The sequence below is a fragment of the Hyperolius riggenbachi genome, chromosome 3, assembly GCF_040937935.1.
Source record: "Hyperolius riggenbachi isolate aHypRig1 chromosome 3, aHypRig1.pri, whole genome shotgun sequence".
Classification (NCBI taxonomy): Eukaryota; Metazoa; Chordata; class Amphibia; order Anura; family Hyperoliidae; genus Hyperolius; species Hyperolius riggenbachi.
Genome location: NC_090648.1, coordinates 223,014,558 through 223,040,173, shown reverse-complemented (window position 1 = coordinate 223,040,173; position 25,616 = coordinate 223,014,558). Strand labels below are relative to the sequence as shown.

Below are 25,616 nucleotides of genomic sequence, written 5' to 3'. Positions count from 1 at the left end.
GGTGTATTAGTGCCGACAGAAGAAAACCACGTTTTCGATCAAGGTATAGGTTTCTAGCTATGGGGCCTTTTTATATAGGAGCAAATAAGCAGTTTGTCTGAAAACTGCCATAATTTTACTAAAGTTCCTATAATTTTCCTAAAAGGAATTTAAAAAGTACAGAACAATAAAGTGGAGATCTTTAGTTTACCACTCTGTAAGGCCCCTTTCACACGAGTGGCTGAACTGTGCGTTTACCTATGCAGCCGAATTGCAGCAGTTTTAACACCACGCGTGACAAGCGTTGACACGCCGTGCCATTACTGGTCGGCGGAGGAACACAACATGTTGAGGTTGAGTGTGGCTGCAGCAGCGCTCAGATCTCACTCCATTGGGGGGCCGTCTGTACAGCGCCGGTACTGAGCGCTAATAATTGCCTGGCCGGTGCAGAAGAGCAGCTGACAGGCGGTGTTTTTCAGCTGCCCATGTGAAAGAGCCATAAATGTGCCACAGAGCCATAGGATTACAATGCATTGCTCAATTGTACTTCAAACATATATATATATATATATATATATATATATATATATATATATATATATATATATATATATATATAATATATATGTACAATTATTTTCTGAAAATAACTGTTGAATATTAACTGAACAATTAAATAAAGCACATTAAACTTTTCCTTAGTGCCTCAGCTAGTCACAGCACAGAGATCCTTGACCTTCACAAGGGCTGGCAGAAGCGGTTTCTGGGTATTATTAGCCAATGATGCAAACGTTCCTGGAAGGGAGATATATATCCACACTAGCAACAGGGCAGTGGGCATTAGAATCCAGAGCATGAGCAACCTTCTAAAATCAAGTATCCTAAAATGATCTAATGTAATCCACACTTATTGTTACAGATTATAACGTAATGCTTCTCATGAGTGTTTTCTTTCTCCTAGCATACTTTATTATGTAGACTTACCATAAACACCCTTATCTAAGAGCTGCAGAAACTGATTGACTGATGTAAGCATTTCTTCCAGCGTCAGGTCTACAAGTGAGATCACACAGAAGTCCAGTCTCCGAAGAAGTGTAGATAGCTCATATACATCAACCATAGGTGCCAAGAGATTAGGGTGATTAATATAGCCGTTATTGCCAATCAATAAGGCCACCTTTCCAGACGCTGTCAAGGAAAAAGAGAGCTTTAGGATTCCCATGTACAGCTCACTACTGAAACTCATACATTTTATAAAGTCATTATTCATTAACCAGTTAGGATATTTGTTTTACTTTCCATGTTTCTGCTCAGCAGACTATTTCCATCTAACTTTGAAAGTCGTGAGAGGGTTAAAGGAAATCTGTTCTGAGAGAATTATGGATGTGGATATTACTAACCTCCTAAAAATGCTACCTGCCTGGCTGTGTGGTTAACCCTTTGCTATCAATATACTCTGAGTTACTAACACAGAACAAACAAACAGCCTTTTTCAGAATAGATCATAACTTTTTTATCTGCATTTTTATTCTTAGTCTGTAACTCAAATAGAATTAACTGCAGAGGAGAGGATCAGCATGACAGCCAGGTGAGTAGCATTTTTACAAGGAAGTCAGCAACAGTTGCTTTCATATTCCTCTTTAGACAAGTTGCCTTTAGTGTATTTGCTGCCGTGGGAATTGTCACTATCCAGTTTAACCCATTCGCGTTCCGTCGTTTTCACTTGAGCAATGTTCACCTCCCATTGATTAGCCTATAACTTTATCACTACTTATCACAATGAACTGATCTATATCTTGTTTTTTCCGCCACCAATTAGGCTTTCTTTGGGGGGTACATTTTGCTAAGAGCCACTTTACTGTAAATGCATTTTAACAGGAAGAATAAGAAAAAAATGGAAAAAATTCATTATTTCTCAGTTTTCAGCCATTATAGTTTTAAAATATGACATGCCTCCATAATTAAAACTCACGTATTGTATTTGCCCATATGTCCCGGTTATTACACCGTTAAAATTATGTCCCTATCACAATGTATGGCGACAACATTTTTTTCGGAACTAAAGCTGCTTTTTTTCCCTTTTTCCATCTATCACTATTTACAAGTTCAAAATAATAAAAATATAGAAATATTTCATCTTTACATTGATATTTAAAAAGTTTAGACCCTTAGGTAAATATTTACATTTTTTTTATATTAAACATTTTATTTGGGTATTTTTGGGAGGGTGGGATGTAAACAATAGTTTTATAATGTAAATGTGTGTTTAGTTTTATTTTTTTTACTTTTAGTTGTAGTTTTACTTTTTGGCCACAAGATGGCGGCCATGAGTTTGTTTACATGACGTCACTCTAAGCGTAACATACGCTTAGAGAGACGCATGGGGGAGGCAACAGCCAGGAAAAGCGCAGCTTCCGAGAGAAGCTGTCGCTTTTTCAGCGGGGAAGAGGAATCAGTGATCGGGCACCATAGCCCGATTCACTGATTGCCTGGCTAACGAACCGCGGGTCGGGAGCGCGTGTGCATGCGCGCGATCGGCCTTGGGAGTGCGCGGGAGCGCGCATGGTTCCTGGACGTAGAAACTACGTCCAGGAACTAAAATAGGTTAAGAACACCTGAACTGATAGGGATATGGAGGCTGACATATTTATTTCCTTATAAACAAAGAAAATAGCCTGGCCATCCTGCTGACCCTACCTCTTCCTGTAATACATTTTGCCATAGACCCTGAGCAAGTATGCAGATAAGATGTTTTTAGACTTGATGTTTTATGACTGGATTAGCTGCAAGCTTGTTTCAGGTTTGTGATTCAGGCAAGAGATCAGCAGGACAACCAGACAACTGGTATTGGTAAAAGAAAGCCTATTGAGAGATACCCAAAATAAAAGACAGTGCATGTGTATCGGTACAGTGTGTGTGTACCATGCTTGGGTGAGTGTATAGTGTATGTGAGTAAATGTACATTGTGTGAGTGTACTCAGTGTAGGTAAGAGTACAGCAGGTGAGAAAGAGCATTGTGTTTCTTCCAGTGGCCATTTTTCCCAAAGAGACAATTTAACTGGAAAGAGAGAGTCTGTGAGTGTGTAAAGTATAACATAAAGTAGATAGGCCCAATATGTGTACTACAGACTTTAATTTGTGAGGACAAAGATAGGGGAGGTTTATTGGCTAATACTGTAATTATGCAGAGACTGAGTGTGACTAGATATTTGTTAGCTCAACATTTGTTTGCTCAACATTTTTAAAAAAGATTGGGCAGGATGGCTCACAGTACAATGGCTTAGCAGGTTTTTTTTTTACAAAAAAAAATGGACAAGTATTTTGGCTTGTCTTAAGCCTCATCTACACGGTACAATTTTCCGTCCGATCCAGATCTATTAGACGGATCTATTAGATCATGTCCAACCGGTCCATTCGGATTGCATTACATTTTGCAATAGATTTTGGGTACTTATCAAAGCAAAATCTATCGCAAAATTGATCTGAAACAATTTGGACGTCTACACACAATGCAATTTCTTATTAGATATATCTAATAGATCCATGTATCTGATGGAAAATTATATCGTGTAGATGAGGCTTTAGATTGTAATGTAACATGGAGATCTTATAGATGTCTGCGTATAATATTGGTTTCATGGTAGGACACCCCAGGAGTTGTGAGTTTTTATTTCCACATTAATGAGAATACCCTTAAAAGATGAGCCTGTGTGGTTTGTTTTGGCTTGCTGACATGAAGGGCCTGGTGGTACCTTTGTTTCACAGGTGGCATTGTTGTGACACTGTGCTCCCTTCACCCCTGCCAAAACAAGGGATGGCGCTTTCTAACATCAAATTGAGTCACAACCAGAGACACGATGCTCACTTCAACTTTAAAGGGAACCTGTACTGAGTAAAATTATTTAAAATAAGCACATGAGGTAACTTCAAATGAACATTACATAGTTACCTTGCAATCAGTTCCTCTCAGAAGCTCACCATTTTCTTCTGACAATGATCCCTTCCAGTTCTGACAACATTTTGTCAGAACTGAAATATATCAGTTGCTGTCAGTTATAGCTGAGTGGACAACTGAAGTGCCCGGTAATGTCCATGTTTCCCTATGGCTCAACAGGGCGATATTACAGTTTACTGTGTGCTGACCAGAAAGCTGTTATGGGGTAATGGCCATTTTCAAAATGGAGGACGGAGAATTCCCTTGATCACAGTGGACAAACAGGACGCGGGAGAGGAGAAAGAGATTGAGGAGTAGACTACACGTGAGGTAAGTGTGACTTATGTAAGTTTATTTTGACTTTTAATTTTCAGTTCAGGTTTTCTTTAACTAAAGCATCTTAAATACACACACACTCACCAGAAAATCTTTCAGGTGCTTTTGTTCCTGCAAGACAAAATGATGAAATGAATAAGCTACTATACAGTGTTGCAAAAATGGGGATTGTTTAATACTGCAACAAGCAATGGTGGGCTGCCAACTATAGTTACCAACTTCAGAGTAATTACATGTTTATGCAGGATCAGGTTTGTAGTTTTGTCTTCCAAGTACTTATGATGTTATTTATGATGCCATGTTGATACCTAAAGGACTTTATTGCCCTGAACCCTTGTTAAATCTCACATTGAGTGTTTCTCATTTAGGGGCATGGCTGAGCACAAGGTTATTTGAAGAGGATTACCTTTTTCTTCACACCGAGTTCTTTTTACATTAATTTGGGAAAACATAATTTTTCTTCATAGATTCTTTTATGTTCAGTCAGGGACCTATCTGCTGGGGACATTTTCCAAATCAGGTTTTAGGTAATTAAATAACAGTTACATGTATTAACCTCAACTGGGCAACTAAAGTCTGGACAAGCAAATACTGTATGAAACTGCCTCTTCATAATTGCTTAATAGTGTAAGGGCATGGAAATAGCAGGCATGTGACTGGACATACGTCAAAAAATGAGTAGCCTGCACTTCTCTTCTAATAAAGCTAAAACAATCTTTATTCTAAAGTTTCGAGGACACCCAGGATTATATTTAGCCACTGCTGTTTGCACAGGGCACATCACTCTAAGGCAGGGGTGCCCACACTTTTTCGGCTCGCGAGCTACTTTAAAGAGGATCTGTAACATAAAAAGATCCCCTGGGGGGTACTCACCTCGGGTGGGGGAAGCCTCCGGATCCTAATGAGGCTTCCCACGCCGTCCTCCATCCGTCAGGGGTCTCGCTGCAGCCCTCCGTGGAGTCCGGGCAGCGGTGACGTCATTATTTACCTTCCTGGCTCCAGCGCAGGCGCTCTGACGGCTGTCGGCTCCGAACTACACGGAAATACCCGATCGCCGTCGGGTCTGCTCTACTGCGCAGGCGCAAGTTTCCGGCGCCTGCGCAGTAGAGCGGACCCGACTGAGATCGGGTATTTCCGTGTAGTTCGGAACGGAAAGCCTCCACAGCGCCCCCCGCTGGAGCCAGCAAAGGTAAATATTAAACTAACAGTCGGCACAGTCGCCGGCTGTTCGGAGGGCTGCGGAGAGACCCCCGTGGGAAGGAGGACGGCGTGGGAAGCCTCATTAGGATCCGGAGGCTTCCCCCACCCGAGGTGAGTACCCCCCAGGGGATCTTTTTAATGTTACAGAGTCTCTTTAAAATTCGCCGAGGCCAGGAGATCTACCGACGTTTTAAATGCACCATACCCCCCCCCCCCCCCGAAACGTAGCTAGGTACAGGTCCCCTCAGTACAGGTTAGCTAGGTACAGGTCCCCTCAGTACAGGTTAGCTAGGTACAGGTCCCCTCAGTACAGGTTAGCTAGGTACAGGTCCCCTCAGTACTGGTTAGCTAGGTATAGGTCCCCCTCAGTACTGGTTAGCTAGGTATAGGTCCCCCTCAGTACAGGTTAGCTAGGTATAGGTCCCCCTCAGTACAGGTTAGCTAGGTATAGGTCCCCCTCAGTACAGGTTAGCTAGGTATAGGTCCCCCTCAGTACAGGTTAGCTAGGTATAGGTCCCCCTCAGTACAGGTTAGCTAGGTATAGGTCCCCCTCTGTACAGGTTAGCTAGGTATATGTCCCCCTCAGTACAGGTTAGCTAGGTATAGGTCCCCCTCAGTACATGTTAGCTAGGTATAGGTCCCCCTCAGTACAGGTTAGCTAGGTATAGGCCCCCCTCAGTACAGGTTAGCTAGGTATAGGTCCCCCTCAGTACAGGTTAGCTAGGTATAGGTCCCCCTCAGTACAGGTTAGCTAGGTATAGGTCCCCCTCAGTACAGGTTAGCTAGGTATAGGTCCCCCTCAGTACAGGTTAGCTAGGTATAGGTCCCCCTCAGTACAGGTTAGCTAGGTATAGGTCCCCCTCAGTACAGGTTAGCTAGGTATAGGTCCCCCTCAGTACAGGTTAGCTAGGTATAGGTCCCCCTCAGTACAGGTTAGCTAGGTATAGGTCCCCCTCAGTACAGGTTAGCTAGGTATAGGTCCCCCTCAGTACAGGTTAGCTAGGTATAGGTCCCCCTCAGTACAGGTTAGCTAGGTATAGGTCCCCCTCAGTACAGGTTAGCTAGGCATAGGTCCCCCTCAGTACAGGTTAGCTAGGCATAGGTCCCCCTCAGTACAGGTTAGCTAGGTATAGGTCCCCCTCAGTACAGGTTAGCTAGGTATAGGTCCCCCTCAGTACAGGTTAGCTAGGTATATGTCCCCCTCAGTACAGGTTAGCTAGGTATAAGTCCCCCTCAGTACAGGTTAGCTAAGTATATGTGCCTTCAGTACAGGTTAGTTAGGTATAGGGCGGGCACATGTAATCACTTACCTCCCTTCAACTGTGGAGGCTTGTCATCTCCCCGTACAGGCCTCCCCGTACAGGCCATGTGCAGCAGCGATGCGGGCAGCCATGACACCTCGTGCGCGCAGCCATGACACCTCGTGCATGCAGCCTTCATCACACAGGCTGCTGAGGGAGCGCTCCAGCGGCCAGCGTGAGAGGAGGCGGAAGTGTTGCCTCCAGCGCCGCCCCCAGCCATGACACTGCCACCCTGGCCTCTCAGCCGCGCCTCTCTCCTCTCCTGAACAAATCAGCGGCCAGCAGCAGAATCTGATAGGACGCGGCCGCGTTCTACAGCTGCTGGCCACAAAATTCAATGGGATGCGGCCAGGAGGCCGCGATCTACCAATCAGGCGGTCGCGATCTACCGGTAGATCGCGATCGACCTATTGGGCAGCCCTGCTCTAAGGGCTTGATTCACTAAAGCGTGCAAAGTGTTAGAAACGCCAGTGAAAAGCAACTTTGCTAACATGCTTTGCACGTGCTAACTAGGGTGCTAACATGCTTTGCATGTGCTAACTAGGGTGCTAACATGCTTTGCACGTGCTAACTAGGGTGCTAAGTAGTTTGCACAAGCTAACGGTGCTAAGTAGTTTGCATGTGCAAACTACTTAGCACCCTAGTTAGCACGTGCAAAGCTTTTAGGCGTGATAACTGAGTTATCATGCTTTAGTGAATCAAGCCCTATGAATGCTGGAGATCCGAACTCGGGCCCATGGATTAACAATGTATTGTTGTTCTTGATAGAGGGGTGCTGAGTGTCCCCTAAATAATGTTGCAATAAATATTGTCTTACCCTAAATTGAAGAGAATTGTAGGCAACTCAATTTGACTTATAACTGAATGGTGACACCATGCACCATACAGCCAGTGCACCAGCTATTTATTGACCATTTCTGGATTTGAGTGTGGTATCCACTGACACAAATTACATGTGACTTGACATGTCTCGTTATGTTTCTCTAAATAATGGCAAAATCTGTGCTTAATTACACTTCCTGATAATCGCAAAAAAGTGTGGTTGCCTGTCACTGTGACACAATGACATGAGGAAGTAAGACGAAAACTTGAGCATTCTGATTGGCCAAGACATTGTGTGATTAAGAAAGGCCCTATAACTCAGCTTTGTCAGTAAAGCACAAAAGGGAAAGTGAATCAGCTATTTTGCCTATCAACAGCTCAATGGCTCCCTGGGTTTTATGTGTTGTTTTTTAGGACCGATTTCCCCCATCATGCACACAAAGCACTTGCTTTAATAATTGTATTACCTGGGCTCACTGAAAGGTGTGAAAATTGCTGGAGAATAATATCTTCCTCTGAAAACAAAGAAAAATTCCTTATAATAAAACACTGCAGAACCTGGTATATTATTACATGTAATGCGAACATGTACATTATTTACTTATAGTTAGCTCAGCAGGGTCACTCCATCTTTCCCCATGGGCATTATATACACAGCAGAGGTAGCTGCCACAGTCTGTGGGCTTCAATGACTTGACCTAAAAAATATATATACAGTAAGTTACTATCTCATATTTTATTTTTTAGTTGGCATTATTTACTTGACTTCACTATGATAAGAAACATAATAGTGGAGCATTTGCAATTAATGCCTATGTTCTCATTGGCTGACAATATGTTTGTTTATTTTTTTTCTCATCATATTTATAACATAACAGAAAATAAAAATTCAATATTTTCTACTCTTCTCATTTTTGAAACTGACAAGAAGTCAAAACCATTATCTGCAAACTGTAGTACTAAGTTGAAAGAGTCAAACCACTCTCTTACATTTGGAGTGGGGGTTTGCTAATAAAGCCTTAGTTCAGTTTTATGTCTTCTTAATGTATATTGTGTAGACTATATCATAGTTTGCAACACACACACGCTGTAAGAAAAATTAATTTTTATCAGGAAAGAAAGCCAAACATTTTTTTCAATCACACTTCACCTTCTATGAATGACAAGACTATACATAATAGCTTTGAAGTGTAGACTTTTACTGTGACATCTGTCAGATGGCCTGAACTGCAGCTGACAAAGCACAGGTGTCTGCTTCCTATAGAGCATATCACATGAGCAGAGCTTTACTGGACCATACATGGTGACAGCAGATAACCTTCACAGCAATACTATAAGACACAGGGACCTGTCAGGTGTTCACTGCTGCACCCAAACAGGTTTTTGTAGAGTGAGGAAGAGTGAGAACCTACAACTACCGGTACTTATTATTCCTGTCCTTCATTTCATCTGGAACCACCAGGATCAGACAACTATGAAAGCCGTCATTGTGTTTTTCTTCTAAAAAATGCTAGTTTCCTGGCTGTGTTCACTGGTTATAGCAGTTTCTAAGTCACTTCTGTCTGCATACAGGAATGTAAAGAGCACTGCCCTTTTCCTATTGAAATCCTAGCAAGCTTTGCAAGTTGCATGGTGTGGCAGCATACTTAATTTATTCTTTATACTCTATGTACATTTTTTTTTAAAACAAACAGTTACAGCCAGAATTTGGGGCATTACAAACTTAAAGTGAACCTGAGGTGAAAATAAACTGATGAGATAAACAATTATATTCATTCTTATCTCCAAAAAATGATTTTTTTAAGTATCCCATGGTTTTCTTTTATATTTAAACATTTACAAAGTAGTTTGATTGTTTTCTGGTCTCTCAGCCTATTACGTGCCCCAGAGTTAGAAATAGGTCAATAGCTCATGTATTTTATATTTTCCTGCCATCAGAAGTTGTATTCTGCCAGGAAAACTTTTATGGATGTAATTTGCTTATCAGTTATATTTACTATATTATCGACAAGACAGAAGCTGTCACTTCCATGCCTAGAAATTAACTCTTTCTGGCACCAAAATAAAGAATAAGAAGAAAATTGACTGAACACCAGTATAGCTTCCTAAGTTTTTTCCCCTCTGCTTGCTATAATGCTATACATTGGAGAATAGGTTTCTGTAAACAGCATAATCCATCATGAATGGATCTACACAGAAGAGGTGGCCTAATGTGACATTTATAAAAGGTCTAGTCTGTTTGTATGTCATACCTAGTATCTTGGCTTGTTATATAGCGAAAGAACAGCCTCTGGTAAACAGAATATATTGAGGCCAGTTGTATACCGACAGTACAAATAGCAGAGGGTAGGTAATCCAAGAGTTTAAATGTCTTGTGCTGTGTTTGCGCTCTTATACACATAGGAACATGTGTACTGTGCATGGGCAGCAACAGCAACAACACAAATGTCACTCAGTCTACAGAAGTCTGAGAAGGAAAAAAACAAGTGGATATACAGTATATAAGAAATACTTTTTTGTTGTACTATATTTTTAGAGCTGTTTCTATTTTTTGGGGGGTTTTTTTGTTAAAGGACACCCGAGGCAAAAATAAAGTAATGAAATAAATGATTGTATCTATCTTCCTTCTTCTCCTAAAAAAATGCCTTTTTAACCACTTTCGGATTTCCCAGACGCTTAACTACGCCCCTATTGACTTAATTAGCGGATCAGGGGCGTTTATAAACGCCCCTGCCGCTATTGTGCTGTGCGGGCGCGATCGCGCGCGTGCACGCGCGCGCTCCCGCGCGCCCCCGCTCCCGCGCGCTCCCGCGCTCCCGCCCGCGGGTGCGCGCCCCCGTGCGTGCACGTGCACGTGCACCAGCTTCATTTATTTCTGGGTGGGATTGATGAATGGGAGTAATTACTCCCATCACCAATCAGATGCCTGTAACCATGAATGAGCACTGCTATAAGCCAATAGCAGTGCTCATTCATTTGTGAGGTTTACAAACAATGTTGCCAGCACTTAAGAAGATACAGTTACCTTGTAATCACTCCTGAGAGGATTACAAGGTAACTGGATCTTCTTTTCTTGTAGTCTGACTGCCACCTAGAGGATTTTATAAATATACCAGGACTTATAAATAAATATACCAGGACTATATACCCCTGATCAACCCTGATTAACCCTGATCAACCCTGATCTAATCCTAGCCTCCCTTGCTTTTTTTTTATGGTTGGAAATATAGAAATAGTGTATCTTTTCATTTTTTTCTCTTTTTTCTTTTTAAAATGCATAGAGTATAACATTATTACTAAAATAAAATATCACCCTTGAAAAGCCTAATTTGTGGCGAAAAAAACAACCTATAGATCATTCACATGTGATGAGTAGCAATAAAGTTATCAGTGAATGAATGGGAGGAGTGCTGAAATGTAAAAGTTGTTTTGGTTTTAAGGGAAGAAAACCTGTGATCCTGAAGTGGTTAAGATATTCCACAATTTTATTTTATGTTTAAATCTACTTCTTAAGTTTTCATTTTTTTATTGTTTTTGCTAAATGACACTTTCATTGAAGTATGCCAGAGCTAAACTCTATGAACTATTGACCCTTTGTATCTCTTTCTTGCTCTCAGAAGCCATTTTCTGCCAGGAAAGTGTTTTATAGTTGGAATTTCTTATCAGTGAGGGTCACTTCCTGTCTGAGTCAGGACTGAGTCAGCCACTTACATGCCGGATATTTAACTCTTTCAGGCAGAGAAATAAACAAATGAACACAGCACAGTTGTTTGTGTGCTAGGCACTGTACATACACATGTCCATCTCATCATGTCACCTCAGGTATCCTTTAAACCATTTTTATTGAAGAGGAAGTAATACAATGCAACAGTATGAACCTTCACAATCACAAGCATAAGCTGAGAAAACGAATTTGTTGCCTTTTAAAAACAAGTAGTCAAGGTCACTTCAGCAACATTTCAACTAATAGTTCTACTCATCATGGCAATGAACATAATAATTTACGGATCAGGCAATAACAATTGTCAGATACCTCCAAAATTCTTAATCCTCCTACTATATGTAAATGGTCTCTAGATTCTCTGATTACTATGGAAGGGTGTCAGTAATCCTGCGCTTACCAGCTCAGTTGCTGTTTTCCCCGCTGGCAGCGCATCTGAGGCTTCTGGTGCAGCTGGCTGCGGTGGCAGGGATGATGTCAGCAGCGTGTCTGCGGGGATCCGGCCGCATGATACTCTGACTGAAAATTAGGGTGGACGCATGCGCTGGCAGCATCGCTCCTCTTATCCTCTTAGGAAGCGTGTCAGCTGACCAGCTGTCAGCTGACACGCAGGACTCCACCTCCGGTTTCAGGATTGGCCAGGCGGCGTGGGAGCATGTTCTCCTGCTTACCCGGGCTATTTAAGCTCTGTTCTGACACTTGCTCACTGTCTGCTCTAGCTAACACTTCGTAGTGAAGGCTTCAGACCTTAGTCAGTTCCTTGTGTGACTTGAACTGGCAGGACCCGGGGATTCCATACCAGCAAGCCTATTATTATTATTATTACTGATTGATATACTGTGTTTGACTTCTGCTTGATCCTCTGACTACTCTTTGCCTATCGATTCTGTACCTTTGCCAATCTGATCTGTTGACGACCTCTGCCTGAACACTCACTTAGCTCTTGCCTGCCAATTCTGTACCTTTGCATTTCTGATTGTTGCCGACCTCTGCCTGTTTATTAACGTTGTATTTGCCTGCCGATTTTGTACCGCATCTGTCAGATCTGTTACCGACCCTGATTGCCTGACCATTCTCATTTTCTGTACTCAGTGTTAGTGCTGGATTCTACTGACACTGTCTGTGGACATTTCCCGTTCAGGGAACGTCTGATATTTGTCTGTCTGCTAGTGCTCACACACTAGCAGATTGTTACAAAGGGTCCTGTATAAACATTCTTTCTAAATAGCATTGGGCTAAACAATTCTATAATTCCTTCCTTCTTGGGTTTGGCTAAGGTGTCCATGAAGCGTTCCCAAACTTTGAAAAAGTTTTTTGTATGTGACGACTTCTGTTGGGAAGTTTCAATCCAGTTCATTAGAAAAAATTGTATTGTTCAAGCTTGAAGTGTATGAGTGTTGGCGATAAGGGGGAAATCCAACCTTGAAGAATTGCTTTAGTCAATGCAGAAATAATGAGTGCAAGCTTCTTGCTACTACCTGGAACCCTATTCTCTATTATTCAAAATAGCGCCCAATCAGAATTGAAAGGTATGTGGCTCAATCATTTATCCTTAGTATAATCAACAACCTGTCGCCAGAAAGCTTTTATTATACTACAATGCCAGAGGCAATGATTTAGGCCTGCTTGTGCAGCATTACATTTGAGGCATGTATTTGAGTTGTATAATTTTATTATAAATGATTGGTTAGGTGAAATATAAGAGTAATGATACTGTTTGAGAAACATTTCTTTAAATGCGGAGACTGGACTCGTTTGCCAAGAACAATGTAGACTTTTAACCAGAGTGATAAGACTTGAGTTTGGGAAATAGTTGCCCACTTATCTATATTAATTACTTTTTTGTTGATAGTCCACAATAGGATGTAAGAAATTGTAATAGGATGTACCGTATTTCGCGCCGTATAAGACGCTCCGGAATATAAGACGCACCCAGGTTTAGAGGGCAAAAAACAGGGGAAAAAATATATAAACTAAACCTGGTGCGTCCATTTTTCAGGAGTGTCTTATACATGACCTCCCCCAAATGGTGTCGTCCTGTGTACCTCATGTGATCTCTTATCTCACCCTGTCTACCTAAGTTGTCCTGTGGTCTCCCCCTGTGTCCTCTGGTCTCCCCCGTGTCCTCTGGTCTCCCCCCTGTGTCCTCTGGTCTCCCCCCTGTGTCCTCTGGTCTCCCCACTGTGTCCTCTGGTCTCCCCACTGTGTCCTCTGGTCTCCCCCCTGTGCCCTCTGGTCCCCCCCCCTGTAGTTACCCCCCTGTGGTCTTCCTTGTACCCTGTGGTTTCCCCTGTGTCCTCTGGTCCCCCCTGTGCCCTGTGGTTGCCCCCTGTGTCCTCTGGTCCCCTCCTAGCCCCTGTGGTTGCCCTCCTGTGTCCTCTGCCCCCTGTGGTCACCCCGTGTCCTCTGGTCCCCCTGTGATCGCCCCTGTGTCCTCTTGTCACCCCCTGTACTCTGTGGTCCCCCCTGTGTCCTCTTGTCCCCCCCTGTACCCTGTGGTCACCCCCCCTGTGTCCTCTGGTCCCCCCTGTGGTCGCCCCCCTGTGTCCTATTGTCCCCTCTGTACCCTGTGGTCCCCCCTGTGGTCCACCTCCTGTGTCCTCCTGTCCCCTGTGGTCCCCCCTGTGGTCGCCCTGCTGTGTCCACTTGCCCCCCCCCCCCAGCGTCCTTATGTGTCCCCGCTGGCCTGGCCTGCCCTTGCTTATGTCTCCACCCCCCCCCCCGCTTAGGTCTCCGGGTCCCCTGCAGTCAGCAGCAGCAGCTGAGCTTACCTCCTGCATGTGTCCCCGCTGGCCTGGCCTGCCCCCCGCTTATGTCTCAGGGTCCCCCCGCTTATGTCTCCGGGTCCCCTGCAGTCAGCGGCAGCAGCTTACCTCCTCTATCTTGCCCGCGGCGATTGAAGACATCCGGCTTCCCCGTGCGGCTTCCTCTAGTGCCGGCTTCTAATGACGCGTCATTGATGACGCGTCATTAGAAGCCAGCACTAGAGGAAGCCGCACACTGAAGCCAGATGTCTTCAATCACCGCGGGCAAGATGGAGGAGGTAAGCTGCTGCCGCTGACTGCAGGGGACCCGGAGACATAAGCGGGGGGGACCAGAGACATAAGCGGGGGGCAGGCCAGGCCAGCAGGGACACATGAGGATGCTGGGGGGACACAGGCAGGGAATCCCCGATGTCGGCGGGTCGTATCGGCGGGCGCATGGAAGTCGGGGATTCCCTGCCTTTGCCGTATAAGACGCAGGGACTTTTTCTCCCCATTTTTTGGGGAGAAAAAGTGCGTCTTATACGGCAAAAAATACGGTAATTACTTTCTTAGCTGCATTTGGCTCCAATAACATGGTGTCTAATGTGTTAAAGCAGTCTAGAACCAATTGCCGCCCCAAGATTTGTGTGAGATATGGTTTCAGTTGCAGTACCGCTAGGGAAGATCTTAATACTGGGAATTTTTCAAAGAGAAGGTTATTAGGTAGAATCCTTCGCTTGGACAAATCAAGGTAATCCCAAATGGACCCTAGTCTATTATTATGTACAGTACTTCCAGAATTGTCCTGGAACAAGGCAAGGGAGGGAAATTTGGATTTTTCCTAAGTGGGTGTTAGCGTGGTTTGACTCTCGAAGAGAGTGCCATAACTGCCAGATAGAAAAAAGAAGAAGATTTCCGTGGACTTGTGGATCATAGCTATCAAATCAATATCCTGATAAAGATTTTGGTCCAGTATTGTGTTAGTGTATTTGTTAGTGGAATGTAACCAATCTTTTACAATACGCAATAACGCCACCCTGTTATAATTCTCTAATGGCGCGTATACACACGCCTGATTTATTCAAACGACGGGTCGTCAGACCCGCCCGTGGGGCGGCCGTTCTAGCAACAGTTTCCCCGTGTGTACAGTCTGTCGGCAGGCTGATAAGGCTGGTTTTGACAGATCCGCCAAGCGGATCTGTCAAAACCAGCCTTATCAGCCTGCCGACAGACTGTACACACTGGCAAACTGTCGGCAGAACGGCCGCCCTGGCGGGTCTAGCGAGCCGTCGTTTTCAGGAATCTGGCGTGTGTACGTGCCTTAACTCCGGCATTGTGTTTACGTTGTTGTAGAGTGGTTTGTCTGATCCTAGTACATTTATTTCCCCAAATGAAACTAGTAAATAATTTGTATATTTCTTTGCGTTCTGTATAAGGAGCTAGAATGGGGAGGACTTGCATTGGAAAGAACAGTTTTGGTTAGAATGTAATTTTTATCAATCTAATTCTACCCAGATAAGATAGCACAAGACGCTTCCAGGAATTAAATTCCTTCTTCATATTTGCAATAATGGGGGTAACATGTAAGGCGTATAGCTGATGGCATGCTGATGACATCTCTTTGTTATCCCTGATAGCTAAACACACCCCCAGAACTGCTGAAATGCAATGATGTTCTGGAGGTGTGGCTAGCTTATAGGTAAAACAAAGGATGATTTGCATATTAAGCAGTGAGGCATTGTGGGAGACATCATATGCTCACTCTAACATGAATAATCACAAATACCTTCTGTTTTAAAAGACAAACGTTTGTTTTGCATAATAGAAAAGATTATAGTAAAACATAAACTAATATTTACTGTAGAAAACTGTTATCTCACCACAACTTGCTTCTCTGTCCCAAATGGCAGGCAGAGGCCATTGTGATACCATTGGTATTCAGGGGCTGGAATTCCCAGGGCACTGCACTGCAGCTTGGCAGATTTATTGGTTCTTACTTCTGCAGACTGAGGACTGGTAATTATGATAGGCTCACCATTCCAGTCACATGGGACAAAACCTGCAATCCAAAGTATGCAATTACTAAACTGTGGCATTGCAATTCAAACTATTTTCTACAATCGACATGTAGGTAATATATAATTAGGGTTGAATAGAATTTGTTTTTCCTTACGGTAATTTGATTTCTCATCACATTTGTCTGATTCCAGTGTGCAGTGACTGCTCTACTACTAAAGAAGTCTATGGAAAGTCCTTAGCAACCTTTCAAACAATGCATGAAAAACACACGCATGAAATAGGGCTTAAAGCACATCTGAAGTGAGAGGCATATGGAGGCTGATATATGTATTTCCTTTTAAACAATGCAAATTTCCTGGCTGTCCTGCCGATCCTCTGCTTTTAATACTTTCAGCCATAGCCCCTGAACAAGCATGTAGATCAGTTGCTCTGACTGAAGAGGAACAATTTTAGCCACATGCTTGTTTCAGGTGTGGGATTTAGACACTACTGCAACCAAAGAGATCAGCAGGTTTGCCAGGCAACTGGTATTGTTTAAATGGAAATAAATATGGCAGCTGCCATATATCTCTTACTTCAGTTTTATTTTTTACTTGTTTTATTAAAAAAAAAAAAAAAAAAGATGTAAATGTCATCAATGCTTCTCCTTAAATCAAGGTGTTCAATACATCTCTGAATACAAATACAAAATATAGCACCTGTTATCTTAAACAGAGCACTGCAAATGCTACTATGTGGCCTGTGAGAAGTAAGCGCAAGGACTTAGAAGCAGGCTATGTGGGTGGGACTACTGCTGTTGTTTGCTTCGGCATCAACATGTAAAGAGGTGGAGCGCAGACTCCATTTTCTGAGAAGATTACTATGTACAGCTTTGGGGAATGTGATGCAGGGAGAGGCTTCTGGATCTACTTTAAAGATTACCGTATTTTTCAGACTATAAGACGCTCCTGGCCATAAGACGCATATAGGTTTAGAGGACTAAACCAGGGGAAAAGATATACTAAACCTGGTGCATCCATGGTGAAGGAGCATCTTGTGGATTATTCCCCCTTTGTACCTCTTGTGTCTCCCTGTGTCCTCCTCTGTCCCCCTTGTGCCCTCCTGTGTCCCCCATGTGTCCGCCTCTGTCCTCTTCTATGCCCCTTGTGTCCTCCTCTATGTCCATTTGTGTCCCCCAGTGTCCTCCTCTGCATGGGCACAGTACAGGCAGTCCCTGACATTGTGGAGGTTTGGAGGTTAGTATTGGAAGGTGTTCACAAGTCAGAAATTTCCTGTATTTGGACTATAAGACCCAGTGAGTTTTCCCCCACTTTTGGGGGAGGAAAAGTGAGTCTTATAGTCCAAAAAATACAGTATTTAAATACCATCTGCTAATTAAGGAGTGTCATGATATAGCAACTAGTTAGGATGTTGGGATAATACAGAAGCATATTTTTCATTTTTCTGACTGTATCATATGTGTAGGTCGACTACAGCCACTCTGGCTTTGGGGGAAGCTGTGATTGTTTGTATGGCAGAATGAAGTACTTTGAGCTTTTGTATTCAGTTCCTCTGGAAGTTGGACACTGCTAATTGAATCTCCTGTAGTATATTTGCATTTGAGGGGGAACAATAGCAGTCAGGTCTTCACCTTTGATCGGCCATCTCAGATGTGATTGTCTGTGTCTGTTTACAGGTAATTACAGGTAAACTGCTACCTGTGGCCAAAATACAATCTTTTGATGTATGGACTAGACTATAGTTACCTGCGTAAATTGGATTTTATGGAAGTGTTTTGAAATCTCTGAATGATTCAAAACTAACACAGGAAAGCTTTGAAGTTGCATATTACAGAACTTGTCACCAATCTGTTTGTCACCTGTAACCGGGGGGAAGGAAAAGCCTTGACATTTGCATGTCACAGCTAGCCCAGATGTGACAGAGGGCTCGGCAGATGGTGATGTCACACTTTGGGGAAATTGCATTAGATTGTGGGACTGAACATCCATTGCCCAGGGCAACACTTGGGACTTTAAAAGCCAGCAGAAGACTCTCACAAATCATCTTCTCCCAAGAGTAGCTCATCGCTGGAGATGATCCCAAGGAAATCGGAAAATTCGTGCTCTCCACGGTTGGACATTTGCGCTGGTAAAAGTTCAATTAACGTTTATCCCATTTTATTTTTATCCAAACTTATCTTTGTGCTTGTATTCTTGTAAACTTTTATTTTTTTTTTGTAAATCTTTTGTATATATTATTTTCTGCATTGTTCCACTTTTTTCCTGGAATATTAAATTGTTATTTAATAAGTTTGACTTGTGCTGTACTAAGCTAACACTCATAGCCTAGAAGAGACTGAAGTGTAACTGTGTATAAGTCCATGCCTGATTGCATGATTGAGCAACACTACCGTATAAGATTGTAATTGCATTGTGTGTATGGGGCACTTCCACGCTCGACAGCAGAGTGGGAAGTCTTGGAGTGGCTAACAGTATCGTTCGGAACGACTGTTAGTGGTTTTGCTTCACTACAGTGTAAGATTGCAACTGTGTGTGTGTGCGTGGCATTCCTGTATTCGGCCTAAAGCGCAAATCTGACCCGAGTACGAAAACGCGGATTGCGTGCTGAGCACTCGGCAGCAGAGTGGACGTGTCTAGCAACAGCTAGTGGTGGCAGTGAGAAGTGTTTGAGGGGTCCCAGCCTTGTCTTTAGCTTGAATAAGGCTGCTCCCCGCTTGATCTGGTCATACCCGCAGTCGGGAACCGTATACGCAGGCATGCCGCGGGCCAGTTCCTGACACAGAGCTCCTAAAAAAAACTATGCCTGGAATTGGGCTTTAATAGTCAAATGAAACAGCATATTTTCTTATTTTGAACTTTCTTGAAAATTCTGAACGTGTAACATTTGAAACAAAAATGTTTCCGGGGCTTCTTAGCGAGGAGACTCTTACCTGCAGGCACATTCGGCAGCACTTTCACCTTTACCCAGTGGCTGAACAAGATGCGCTGATGTAGGTCGTTTATACGGCAGATATACAGCTGTGTTTGTGTGGCTCTGATGTGCAGGTCAGGCTGAGTGGCCCCTGTGATTTCTTTCCCAGTGGACTGGTGATAAAAAAAAAAAATCCATATTAATGCAGGTAATAATGCATCTGATTATGGAGATGAAGCATAAAGTGTAATATGATTATGGAGATAAAGTAAAGCTAAACTACTTGAAGGATATGCAGTGTTACAACAACATTTAGTAAATACACCCAAACTGACCCTTTATCAGAATTGTAACACTAATAAATAGCAGCTTTTGGCCTTGAAAAAAAATCTGAGAACCCCTTGCTTGTGCTTTACATGTATATGTACTTTAAAAATGGACGATAGCGAAAAGGGGAGAAAAGTAAAGCAATACATTGCAATGTGAGAAGTAAAAAAAAATAGAAGAGAGATTAAGAAATGATTGATATTCACCATGTAATTTGTTCATATTGTTTGATCCACAATCAGCTTGCACGTAATCACCTTTACTACTGGCAGACATGAAAAAAACACAGCACCAACTGCCATTATCTATACCACACCCCCTAACAATGCGATAGGCTAAAATATTTTTTTTTAATAGATATACATATGCACAAAGTGAGATACTGGTTGCTTGGCAGTTGGAAACGGCTGTTATTTCCCACAATGCAGCAATGCTCACAGACAGTAAGCTGTCAGGACCAAGGTACTGACATCACACTGTGGGAGGGGTTTCACCACCATATGAGCCATACAGGAGTCCCTGATGATCTATTTGAGAAAAGGTAAAGATTTCTCATGGGAAAAGAGATGTAAGCTACAGATTGGGATGAAGTTCAATCCTTGGTCACAGTTCCTCTTTCAATGCCTTGCTTCAACTCCACTGTGGTAGCAGACTCTGTACCTGTTCAGTGATCACAGCACATTCATCAGAATGCGGCACACTCCGCCGCAGAGTGAACCCAGCATTAAAGGGAACATGTCACCATAGAAAGAAGGAAGACACCATTGCGGTTTTAGAGCTGTTTGCACCTTGTGAGAGGTTTTTGATCTTCTCATAAATGATCCTTTTATACTATACATTGCATTAAAGCCACTGACAGGTAAAATGAATAACAAAGACATCTGTCCTAGGGTGGGATATGTAAGGTAGCACATGGAGAGTCAATTCTTGAAGTTGATGAGTGTCTGTGCCCAGCCACAGCCCCAAACTGTGCAGGCTAGAGACTGTGTCACAGCATTTCCCAAGCAGCAGGTCTTGTGGGGTGTTGCCATTGTGCGGTAGTTTGTACCAAATAAAATCTTAAAGAGAAACCATGACCAAGAATTGAACTTCATCCCAATCAATAGCTGATACCCCCTTTTACATGAGAAATCTTTTCCCTTTCACAAACGGATCATCAGGGGGATCTGTATGGCTGATATTGTGGTGAAACCCCTCCCACAGGAAACTCTGAGGACCATGGTCCTGGCAGTTTCCTGTCTGTGAACCTTGTTGCATTGTGGGAAATAGCTTTTTACAGCTGTTTCAAACTGCCAAAAAAGCAAGCAGCAGCTATTTCCACTGACATCACCTGCCAGTAGTAAAAATGTCACCATGTGATAAATGTCAGAATGCAAAACAGGGAGAGGAAAGATTTTGCAATGGGCAAACACTGACTAAATCATGTATACATAATTACTGTAAAAATGAAGCACTTTTTTATTACATTCTTTTCACTGGAGTTCCTCTTTAAATCTTAGCTTATACCTACAGATGTTCCTTGAGATGCCATTAATTCTGACTTGCATTCAAATTTATTGCAAATTGTATGCAGCTTAGAACTGGGCCAATCAAATGCACTTCCTGACAGTTCCGATTGAAACAATTTTAAGCTGCATACAGTTTGCATGCAAGCTGGAATTATTTGCATCTGACTGACCATCTCAACTACTACCTAATGGTGCAAGGTGGTACAGCAGGTAAACTATGCATATCGCACACAATTCGCATACAATACTCTCCTATGGGGAAAAATGCATGCCTTTCACGTTTTTTTTACAAAATACGGTAAATTATACTGTATTTTTTTCTTTGTAAAGGGGAGAATTAAAAAAAAAAAGGAAAAACGCAGACGCATGAAAAATGCAAATGCATAGAAAAACATAGAACCAAAATCTCAAAACATACAGAAAATGCAGAAACTCACAAGACAGAAAACACATGCTTTTCTGCACAGACAAGTGTGCTTTAAGCCTAAATGTTTTGACTGATCAATGTTAATAAGAAGTCTCCGAAACAGCGTGCTTGATCCAATGTACAGTATGTTAGCCATATATAGGTGCAAATATTTCAGAGATACCAGAGACAGAAATGTAAATGTATACGTCACATATGAACAAATCTTAGTATCTACAATAAATCATAGTAGTTCATCCAGAGATAGAGAGAGAGAGAGATTGCGGGAGACTTTCTCTGCAGTGGAAATGAGTGTTTTCAGATAAGCCTCAAGAAAAGGAAGTGACTACACACACACATGACTGTTCCATGAGGTCAGCGTTCTATTCATAATCACTGTCAGTCCCTGGCACTTAATAATAGTGTTAGCATTACCTCCCACTGCACAAACCACTGATAGTGCAGTTCAGTAGGGCCCAGGGCTCTGCAGCGTAGAGTGACGGGAAAGTCCGGGGGAACACAGGCACACACAGGCTGCTCTGTGATATGTATTTCTACACACAAAAAAAGAGTAGATGTTTTATTTCCATGTACACAGATCATTACATCCCAAAATAATCACATGTGGCAAGGCACTTCAACATTTCAGGGTTTTCTGTATCTAAAAATAAACATTATGCAAACAAACAAAGCCTGTGCTGTGCTTCGATTTAAAAAACTTTGTAAATGTATGTGATATAGAATATACCTGATTAAAATCAAAACAGTTCACTTAAAGCGGAATATAACCCTGCATTTCAACTTTGCTCTAAAATATTATTTACAGCATATTATATGCAAAAAACTATTTTTTTTTTTACTAGACCAGCATTGGAAGGGTTAAACACAGAGGTTTAAAGTTCCGTGGAGAGATATGCAGAAGTTCAGATAGATACATTCTATTTAGTTACATGTATCTATTGATAAATGTTACACACTCTTTGGCTGTCCTCCAAGCTCCTTCTCAGTCAGAGAGATGAGTCACATTTAACACTTAGATACATTTATGTAAACAAAATGTATCTATTTCAGCTTCGGATGCGTCTGCTGAAATCTCCAGGAACTTTAAAGCCCTGTGTAACCCTTCCAATGCTGGTCTAGTAAAAAAAAAAATGCTGGTTGCATATAATATACTGTAAATAATGTTTTAGAGCAAAGTTGAAATGCAGGGTTATATTCCGCTTTAATTCATACTTATTTCAAGGCAGACTTGCCAATGATATCTAGTCCCAGCAGCTAGTCTATGGGCACCTTATGGCAGTTTCTGTGCCATAGGCCCCTATGCAATTACTGTATTTTTGGACTATAAGACTCACTTTTCCACCCCAAAAGTGGGGTGAAAAAGTCACGGTGTCTGAAAACCCAAATGCAGGGAGTTCCTGGCTCGTGGACACCTGCCAATAGGAACTTTAAACCAGCCGTTATGTCGGGGACTCCCTGTACTGTGCCCATGCAGAGGAGGGCACAGGGGGACAAAAAGGGGCATAAAGGAGGACACAAGGAGTACAGAGGTGGACACATGGGGGACACAGAAGGACACAAGGTGGACGGAGGAGGACACAGGAAGACACAAGGTACAAGGTGGCAGGAGGTACAAAGGGGACATAATCCTCAAGATGCCGCTTCACCATGGATGCACCATGTTTAGTATATATTTTTCCCATGGTTTTTGTCCTCTAAACCTAGGTGCTTCTTATGGTCAAGAACGTCTTATAGTCTAAAAAATACGAGTTTTCTCCTAGGTGATATTTTTACACTGTCAATAAAATGCCTTTTAAGCCCTCGACAAGTCAGAAAATACTCAAATAATACTAAGAATTATTTTTCAGCTGGAACTTCTTCAATTGCAGAGTGCTGAAAAGTTATTTTAAACAGCAGATGAAAAATAATATCCTAGGAGAAAACAGGCAAAAAAGTGATTTGAATAAGGGACATAGGGGTTGATGCACGAAGCAGCAGTAATATTGCAGACAGAGCATGACAATATTACTGCTACTACCGCCAGCAGTGTACCCTGATTTACGCTATTAGCATGATCCTCAGTACTTGAGTAACACGAATGTTACTACAGTAATGCGCGTTAGCAACGACTGCTACTATAGCAACACTCGTGGTACTCCGCTGCGGATAGTGATGGTAGTACTGCCGTGCATTGCCTGCCACAGCAATATTACTACAAATTTAAAAAAAAACTGTGCACAGATAATCCTGCAATCCAAAATTTCCTTTCCCTTCAGTAGCGCACCACCATTTTTACCATATACCCATTAAAGGGGTTCTGTGGGGTTTCTGAAGATAAAAACTGCCACTTACCTTGGGCTTCCATGAGGCCCATGCAGCGGTAATGTCCCACGACGTCCTGCTCCCATCCGCCGTTCCCCGCAGCCGGCACCGGGCTATTATTCGTCTGACATACAGACGAATAATGCACGTTGCCGTGCCTCCGCTCGCGTCATCTGAGGCTTACTGCGCAGGCGCAGTACAACGGAGCCTTGTACTGCGCCTGCGCAGTAAGCTTCCGCTGACGCAGGCGGAAGCGAGCGGGTGCGCGGCCACTGTAGCACAGCCGCAGTTGGATCCCATGCCGCTTAGACCGGGGCCGGCGGCGGAGAACGGCAGATGGGAGGAGGATGGCGTGGGACATTACCGCTGCACGGGGTTGATAGAAGCCCAAGGTAAGTGTCCATTTTTTTCTTCCACAATCCCCCTCAGAACTCCTTTAATATCAGTGCAGTATTTGCACAGATTACGAATTGACTGCAATATTACTGCTGCTTCCTAATTATCCTAATTATTATAACCCATAGGGCTTGATTCACTAAGACAAATAGCACACCTTATCAAACAAAACATGCCTTATCAAAGTTAACATGCCTTATCAGAGTAGCATAGCGAGCGCTACGAACCTATGGCAATGACAAGAGCTCCACTCGTCCTGCACTGAGCCCCTGCGGGTTCGTAGCATTTGCTATGCTACTCTGATAAGGCGTATTAACTTTAATAAGGCATGTTATCTCTGATAAGGCATGCTATTTGCCTTAGTGAATCAAGCCCATAGTCTCTTTGGGGTATAATAATTCCTTTGAAGTATACTTAGCTGAATCATTTTTAGTTTCCAATACCTCCTGCCAACCACCGTTGCAGGCACCACCCATGCAACTAGCTTATTTTATGTTTCATATAACTATATTCAACATAATCAGTAAACTATCACTCTAATCATCCCTACAGCCACTGTACATATCAAGCAACTATTTAAAATACATGGAAAATATGTAATAATTTGTAGCACAAATATTTCTTGTGATGTTTTTTCTCGCAATGCTATTATCTGAAAACAATTAAAATATGTACAGCAGTTACTTGATGAATTTATAGTGAAACACATTAAAAATTAGCTACAATTATGATTTCTACCTTTCAGCATTGTTACACATCGGCTGGGTCTGACGACATATGGAGGACATCACAGAGAAGCCAATGCACAGTCTTACTTCATCCTATCCATATAGGTAGCTGTAACACACAGAACATGTAAATTTAGTGATAACAAGCTTAATGACCATCGTTTATTGATCGCTGACTTATTGTAACTAGATGGATATTAGCTTATTATGACTAACTGTTGTTATCTGCAATAATAACAAGAGTAGAATATTACATGTCCAATGTGGTTTTCTGTATATTTCATTTAACATTATCACTGCTCATCATATACCCCATGGGGTGGTTTGAGATAGATTTTGTGAAATTGTATATGTGCAAACATAGCCATTCTACACTGCTTCAAACAGATGTTGGCAGATAGGAGTGTCATAGCTTTATAAACCATTCAATGTATTAGTGTAGGTGTTAAAATGAGAAACAAAGGTTCCTGCTGTATGCAGGTTTCTGGACAGTCTTATGGCCTCAAAGAAAGCACTGCTGCCATGGTTGTTAAGGTGTGTCATTTGAGCTCGGAGGTTGATATTAACACAGAGAAACACTTTAGCATCACTGTCTTATGTTTATGGTAATTTTAAATATAAATGTGGCATTTCCTGAAATCTCAGTTATTTTTACTTGCACAAAGATCAGCTGACTTAGTATTATGTTTAGAACTAATGTGTAAAAATAAACTAGTGTCACTAATGATAAGACCCCGAATGTGGGATCTTCCTAGCAATATAAGACCTAGCACTGCACAAAAATGTATTGTATTACTGTATACAAGTCATGTCTTCATACTGTTTCCCTTAGCACTCTACAGTACAAGGCTATTAGCAAATGCTATTGTATCTGTTCTGCTGTGTATACTCTAATGTATCCCACTGCTGTGACCTTTTATTTGGAACTGTAACCCTGTGATCCAAAGGACTCCAGTATCCCAA

The 25,616-nt window shown here is 42.4% G+C and overlaps 1 protein-coding gene across 5 annotated transcripts in view; it reads right to left on the bottom strand.

Moving 5' to 3' along the window:
• Positions 1–25,616, bottom strand: part of LOC137563408 (mucosa-associated lymphoid tissue lymphoma translocation protein 1 homolog) — a 103,868-nt gene that overhangs the window by 21,321 nt on the left and 56,931 nt on the right. For all 5 annotated transcript variants that reach the window (XM_068275818.1, XM_068275819.1, XM_068275820.1 and 2 more), the window contains 8 exons: positions 24,664–24,762; positions 21,643–21,761; positions 18,986–19,139; positions 15,918–16,096; positions 8,174–8,270; positions 8,040–8,087; positions 4,334–4,360; positions 964–1,167 (listed from right to left, as the gene is read on the bottom strand). In XM_068275818.1, the coding sequence (XP_068131919.1) occupies positions 964–1,167; positions 4,334–4,360; positions 8,040–8,087; positions 8,174–8,270; positions 15,918–16,096; positions 18,986–19,139; positions 21,643–21,761; positions 24,664–24,673 (838 nt within the window). In that variant the 5' untranslated portion in view covers positions 24,674–24,762. The remainder of the gene's footprint in view (positions 1–963; positions 1,168–4,333; positions 4,361–8,039; positions 8,088–8,173; positions 8,271–15,917; positions 16,097–18,985; positions 19,140–21,642; positions 21,762–24,663; positions 24,763–25,616) is intronic.